At 57.5% G+C, this 7,125-nt stretch overlaps 1 protein-coding gene across 1 annotated transcript; it reads left to right on the top strand.

Annotated features, from left to right (window-relative positions):
- Window positions 1–395: 395 nt before the first annotated feature.
- On the top strand, window positions 396–2,274 carry GPR173 (G protein-coupled receptor 173). Its single transcript, XM_036740110.1, has one exon. It carries the CDS (start codon window positions 508–510, stop codon window positions 1,687–1,689), a length of 1,182 nt encoding a protein of 393 aa, XP_036596005.1. The 5' UTR covers window positions 396–507; the 3' UTR covers window positions 1,690–2,274.
- Window positions 2,275–7,125: the final 4,851 nt, after the last annotated feature.

Genomic DNA, 7,125 nt, shown 5'->3' with positions numbered 1-7,125 from the left:
CTTTCCCTCCCTCCCCCCCATCTCTCTCTCCTCTCCTTCCCTCCTGCTCTCTCTCTCTCTCCTCTCATTCTCTCTGGTCTCTCATTCTCTCCCTCTGTCTCTGTATGTCTCTTTCTCTCTCTCCTCTCTCTCCCTCCCTTCCCCCACTCTCTCTCCCTCCCCCCTTCCTCCCCCCTCTCTCTCTCTCCCTCCCCCCTCCATCTCTTTCCCTCCCTATCTCCCTCCCTCTCTGTCCTTCCCTCCCCCCCCTCCCTCCCTGTCTCTCTCTCTCTCTCTCTCTCTCTGCCTCCCTCTGGATCCTCACATCTGTGCTCCTGTTTCTGTCTGGCCCCATCTATTGTCTTTCTGCTTCCTCTTTTCTCTCTCTGCCCCTGGTGTCTCATGCTGTCCCATCTCTGCCCCTCCTTGTCGTCTCTGCAGGAAGACCCCACCCTACCTGGCCCATGGCAGCCCGAAGGAGCTTCTGATTCCCAGCCCCTCCCTCCCCGGGCCAGCCCTCCTAGTGGCATGATGCCCAACGCCACTGGGCCAGACGACGTCAGCGGCAGTGGGTCCTCCCTGCCTCCTACTACAGCTGCCGCTGCTGCTGCCGCCGCCGCTGCCGCCGCCGCCTCCACCTCCATCAAACTGGTTCTCTTGGGGGCCATCATCTGTGTCAGCTTGGTGGGCAACGCCCTCCTGTCACTGTTGGTCCTCAGGGAGCGGGCCCTGCACAAGGCCCCATACTACTTCCTGCTGGACCTGTGCCTGGCTGACGGCGTGAGGGCTGCCGTCTGCTTCCCCTTTGTGCTGGCCTCCATTCGGCATGGCTCAGCCTGGACCTACAGCGCGCTCAGCTGCAAGGTGGTGGCTTTCATGGCCGTGCTCTTCTGCTTCCACGCCGCCTTTATGCTCTTCTGTATCAGTGTCACCCGCTACATGGCTGTGGCTCACCACCGCTTCTATGCCAAGCGCATGACCCTCTGGACCAGTGCAGCGGTCATTTGCATGGCCTGGACCCTCTCTGTGGCCATGGCCTTCCCACCTGTTTTTGATGTGGGCACCTACAAGTTCATCCGCGAGGAGGACCAGTGCATCTTTGAACACCGCTACTTCAAGGCCAACGACACACTGGGTTTCATGCTCATGCTGGCTGCCCTCATGGCCGCCACCCATGCTGTGTACGGGAAGCTGCTTCTCTTTGAGTACCGCCACCGCAAGATGCGCCCTGTCCAGACTGTCCCAGCAGTCAGTCAGAACTGGACGTTTCATGGGCCTGGTGCCACTGGCCAGGCTGCCGCAAACTGGATAGCTGGCTTTGGCCGAGGCCCCCTGCCTCCCACCCTGCTAGGCATCCGGCAGGCGACTGGAGGGGGAGGAGGCCACACAGCTAGCCGGCGCCTCCTAGGCATGGAGGAGTTCCGGGGGGAGAAGGAGCTAGGCCGCATGTTTTACGCCATCACTCTGCTATTCCTGCTGCTTTGGTCTCCCTATATTGTGGCCTGCTATTGGCGGGTTTTTGTGAAGGCCTGTGCTGTGCCTCACCGATACCTAGCCACTGCCGTCTGGATGAGCTTTACACAGGCTGGGGTCAACCCCATCGTCTGCTTCCTCCTCAACAAGGACCTCAAGAAGTGCCTGAGGACTCATGCCCCTTGCTGGGGGGCTGGAGGTCCCCAGGCCCCTCGGGAGCCTTACTGTGTCATGTAAAAACAGACCAGCAGATATGGGGAGGAGGAGTAAAAGGGAAAAGAGGATGAATGAGGGGAAGGAAACCAAAATGGTGGATGAGAACTGGAGTTGAGGGCATGGAGTTAAGGGATCCAGGAGTGGGTCCCTTAACTTATCTGATTCTCTGTGCTCCATCAAATGGTACTCCTCCATTACCGGTGGTATGCGGAGGGGCGGGGTCCCCTCTGGCCTGGCCCTGTCCCCAGCAGCTTCTAGGGCAGGAGGGAAAAAGGCCTTTCTGATTTGAGGGACCTATACACACATATACCAGATTGTTTTTTCCTTTTTTAAAAACTAGAAACAAAAAACCCAGAGTTTTCTATCAGTTGTGAATGTGCTGGGTTTTCATTTACATTAATTCCTCTCTTGGATTTGCTGTCTCCAGAGAGATATTGTTATGTCCTATATAACTTCTCTTCTCCAAACCCAGTAACACTGACTTAGTAATGAATGCCCCCCCAAGTGGGCAAAGGGAGGGGGACGCTCGAGCCCCATCCAGCGGCGCCCCTGCCTCAGGCCTGAGAGCCAGGCCCAGGAGGCCAAGGGGGAAGAGAACAACCAGGTCTCTTGGGGGCGCCACCAAGGATGGTCTTTGGGCTCAATCATGTCCCTTCCCACATTCTGTTCCCACTGGGAATTCCAATTTGCCCCCCTGTTGGGGCATGGGGGTGGCCTAGGACCAGCACTCCCCCCCCCCCCACTGCTGCCAGGTCACCTCCTTGGGGACAGGCTAGGTGACTCTCCTGCTCCCTGGTTCTCCAGGGTCCTTCTGGGAGCCTCAAGGGTCCTTAGACCCCAGCTCATCCCCACTGAGGATGGCTTTTCATCCTCAGCCTTCCTTTTTGCAAGCTGGCCAGCCCTGTCTTTTTTTCTAAGGTGATAGATGGTCCATGACTTGGGTCCCAGTGGTCCCAGAATCCTTGTGGATGTTGTATCACCTTTTCTTCTCCCTCTTGGGACCTCCTTCCATCCTCCTCTGAATCCTCCCTCCTTCTTCACTGACCTGGCTCAGTGTGTCTCAGGGACCCTCCTCCCTTCCCTAAGAACATACCTCTCTGGAGGCACCCTATAGTGGACCTCCTCTCTCACATGACCTCTGGTAGCCAACAAAGGCTCACAGGGTGTCAATGGTCAGGGATTCCCCTGCATCAGAGAGTTGACTCCAGACTGTCCAGCCCTCTGTTCCTGAGATAGATAGCCCCACCTCTCTCTCAAGGAGTTGGAACCCTAAATGTGCTGTAAGAGGTTAGAGAGGAAGGGGCAGGCTAGGAGGAGGGGAGAGATTCGAAGGGGGAATTCAGTGGAGAGGTGAGCTGGGTCTAGGGAAGATTTCCCAGAGGAGGTGCTGTATATGGATGGGAGAGGAGTCTGGGAGGGCCCAGAGAGCTGGAGGTATGTCTTAGGGACTGGCTAAGGCCACAGAGAGAAATTGGGGGGGGGAGGGATTTTAATGCCAGAGGAAAGGGTCATCATTTGATCCTGTGGCAGCCGGGGGACCTGTTAGGAAGGGGTGAGGCCCTGAGGCCTCAAGTGTTGCCGGGCTCAGACTCATTCCTGAGTTTCCACATAGGGGATTTGCCCCTTTGTCTCCTGCCTACTGGCTGGGGAGCACATTGGCTGTAGCTGCCCTGTATTTGGCCAGCCCCACCTACCACCCTTGGCCTCCCTAATTCTGAATTTCTTGGTTCTCAGCCCTTGCCTGATGTCCCCTCCAGCTTCTCTCATCTTCCTGTGTAGGGGCATGAGGAGAAAACAGGCAGGCAGTAGAGGGAAATGGGAACCAGGAAGGCAGCTGGGGTTCAAGCCTTTGGTTTGGGACCAGCCTAGACTTGGTCTCATCCTGGACCAGTTTGAAGAAGTTGTGGTCTGAGGCTGGGGGAGGTAGGGAGAGCCCTGGAGGTCTTCCTGAGGGAGTCAGGGCCCTTCTGGGCTGGGCCTTATGGGAGGAGGGATGTGGTGGTAGCTACAATGGGAGGGATGGGCCTGAGGGGAGGGCCCATGGGCAGGCAGCTGCCCTTCTGGAAGGGCCTCCATTTTTCTGCCTGTTTTTTGTAAACCAAGATACTGAAGTAAATAAAATCTCTCAGCCTTGTTTGTTTTCTTTCCAGGGGCTTGGTGGGGGGTTGGGTAAGAGTCTTGGATGGGCCAGGGGCAGGAATGCCCTGAGATGTGCCCCTGAAGATGTGAAGGTCTGGCCTAAAATTTCTCCTAAGACTCCCTTCATATCCCTACATCCAAATAATGTCTGAGAAGGAGGCCTTAGGGAGTCTTTGGTCTGTCTTCCAGAGGGGGAGACGGGTCCAGAGAAAAGACCAGGATATTTGCTCAAACTTTCACAGTAAGTTGAATGAGTTAAGCACCTACTGTGTGCCAAGCCCTGTGGCTCCAAACAGAAGAATCAGCTGGTCCCTGCCCTCAAGGGGCTCCCATTCTAGGGGGAGACGACAGTCAGGCTAAATGAAGCTAAATGCGGCCACAAGTCCGATGGAAGTAAAGGTCCCACGGTCCTGAGGGTGGGGCGGCCAAGCAGGTGTTCCGGCCTCTTCTCTAATGTCACCGATAGAACAGCAGCAGGCTCTGCCATTGAGCCTTCGGATGACCGTGCCCAGCACTTTCCTTCCAGGGCCTTGGGAGCTGTGGCCGGCCCCCTTGGGAGCAGCCCATCCCCAGGGTTTGCTTCCCAGAAAGATGATTGAGGGCCCGGGGTGGAAGCCAGGCTCATCCCAAGGCTCAGGGGCCTGGGTGTCTCTGTCAAGGTCTGAGGGGAGCCGATGGTCAATGGTGGTGGTGGTCTGCCACACGCTGCCTTCTCTCTCCCTCAGGGCATCTGGCTGCTTCAGCCAGGCTGGCCTGTGGGTGGCAGGTGGGAGGGATGGCTGGCCCCTTCTCCTCAGGAGCCACCTCCCCCAGTGGTGGCTGTGAGGCCCGGGCCGGAAGCAGGACTGGTTGTTGAGGGAGTGTGGTTCGTAGCAAACAGCCAGAACTCCTGGCTCCCCATGTCGTGAAGGGTCTGGACTGGGGCTGGGGCCTTCTGGGGTCCGAGCTTCCAACCCCAACCCAGGAGCCGGCTGCCGGCTTCAGACGTGGCCTATGGCTGCGGCTGCCCCTCCTCCCCCCCCCCCCCCAAGTCAAGTCCCGCAGGAGGCCCAGGAAGGCGGAGCCGGGTTAGGGCATTCGAGGACTGAGGCAGGAAGAGAGCTGGAGATGCAGGGGCAGGATGGATGCGAGGACGCGGGGGATGCTGGGATACCCTGGAAGGGGGAAGAGGGGGAATTGGGCCCGCCCTTCTTCCCCACCGCCTTGGCGTTCTCTGATTGGCCGGCCCAGGACCGGCTCCCAATAGGCTCCTGGGGGTGGGGCCGGGAAGCGGGAGGAGGAGCTAGAGGAGATCGGCAGGCGGGCCGGAGAGGCCGTGGGCGGGGCCCAGGGTTGGGGTGCGCATGCTCAAGATGTGAGGGCTGACGGCTTGGGCTCCAGCCTCGGCCTCTGAGAGGACGCTACCGGCTTGATGGGGGTGGTGCATCAGGGATGCGGAATGGGGGAGTGCGAGCTGAAGGCTAGCCAGGAATAGCCCAGGTAGTCGAAGAGCCGGGTTGAAATCCTCCCTTTGATAACTGCCCGCCTGTGTGTCTCGTCTAAAAACTATGTTCCAGCTCTATCCTTTTCCTCATCGGAGGCTCAGGGGCTAAGGAATGAATAAGTCACCTGAGAGAGATGTTGGGGCGGGAGGAGGGGGAGGAGAAGGGAGCGGGAAGGGGGCATCCGGCCTCACCTAGGCCCCGAAGCTCACCTGTACTCCCTTTTGCCAGATTACAGAAAGCGAGGAGTGACTCCCTCGAAGACCTTGGAAGCAACGGAAGGGCCAACCGACGCAGGCTCAGCTCAGTCAGCTAGGGGTTGCCATCAATCCAGCGGAAGGCCTGGGGCTTTCCCGGGAAGTTTGCCCCAGGGGGCTTCTGTGTGCTCTTCCTTGGCCTTGAGGAGGGAGGGGGGCAGAGCACTTTCCGTGTCCTTGGGGGCTTCTTTGTGTAGAATTCCCAGGTTGAGAAGGTAAAGCCATTCTGACCATGTCTAGGCAAAAGTTGGTGTTCAGAGGGCCTGGGCCTCCAGATTCTTCTCTGCCCCAAAGTTGTTAACGCCAAGGTCAAAAGCAATCTAGGGCCAGGCTGGAGAGGGGCCACCGCTGGGGCGCCATGCCCTTCAGGGAACGGAGGAAGTGGACCTGGGTCAGCTTGGCTGGGTCAGGGAAGCTGATCCCTGACTCACCTTCCAGACTTTGGACTCAACGCTTGTCTCCTTGGATCTCTCCCCAGCTGGAGGCCAGGGAGGGAGGGGAAGGGGAAGGATTGCTCCCCCCCCCCCTCCCCCCCGCCTAATAGCATAGATAGGGTTCAGCTGATCAGGAGACCAGACGAAACAAAGCACTCAACAGCTTTGGGGGGATGGGGGGGGGCGGTGTGTTCCACAAGGTATTTCTAAAGTAGGGGCCAGAGCCCAAAACAAGCCAGAGGGAGGGAAGAGTTCCAGGCTCCTCAGGCTCCGCAAGGGACCCTGGACCCAATACCACTAAGCTGTCTCTGAGCCAATTTATCCAGCACTCGGGTTCTCCCTGGCCTCTGGCAAGAAACCAACAATTTACTAATCCCCACCCCCCCTCCCAGTGGAGGACACTGGAGGCAGGAGAGATCTGAGGCAGGCGGGCATCCCAGCACCTATTACAACAGTCCAGACCTGCGGAGGTGAGGGCCTGCATGGGAGGGGGGGCGTGTCAGATGAGAGAAGGCGACTGGATGCCAATGCCAGGAGCTGAGCCCGGGTCTCTGCTAGAGGCATCATGACTTCTAGCAACACTGTTTTCCCAGAAATTGAACTTCTCCTTTGAGTGACAGAAAGTGAAAGACTGAGGCTTCAGAGAGGAGAAAGTTGACCAGAGAAGAGAGTCTGCATGGCGCATTTCGGGAATTAGCTCTTGCCCTCTCTGGGCCCCCAATTCCCTTCCTGTGTGAGAGGATACAGACAATGCCATATAGGGGCCATGCTGCATGCTGCCTTTGGGTTCAAATCCTGACTGCTCAGTGCTACCTAGGTGACCCTGGACCATTTGCTTGATCTCTTGGGATCTCAGGGGGCTACAATAGATGACTTTGAAACTCTCTTCCATCTCTAAATCTAGAACCTTGACTTAGATGTCATTAAGGCCCACATGATATGGGGGAACTTCCAGTCCTCTGCTCTTATCAATAAAATGAGAAACTGAGGCCTGGTTGTCTAAGGCTACTTCTACTGTCTGGAAGATTAGGGCCCAAGCCTTTCCCTGTAGCCACAGATGAAATTGGCTGATCCCTCCCTGCCCCACTTCCCAAAGACCCTGTAGGCTACATGACCTCATTGTGTACCAGCACATAGTAGGCACTA

The sequence above is a fragment of the Trichosurus vulpecula genome, chromosome X, assembly GCF_011100635.1.
Source record: "Trichosurus vulpecula isolate mTriVul1 chromosome X, mTriVul1.pri, whole genome shotgun sequence".
Classification (NCBI taxonomy): Eukaryota; Metazoa; Chordata; class Mammalia; order Diprotodontia; family Phalangeridae; genus Trichosurus; species Trichosurus vulpecula.
The sequence above is the reverse complement of the archived record's forward strand: the minus strand, read 5'-3'. Positions and strand labels throughout refer to the sequence as shown.

What these genes read in the sequence shown, in the direction of transcription:
- GPR173 (XM_036740110.1), top strand. Translation starts at nt 508, where the DNA reads ATGATGCCCAACGCCACTGGGCCAGACGACGTCAGCGGCAGTGGGTCC.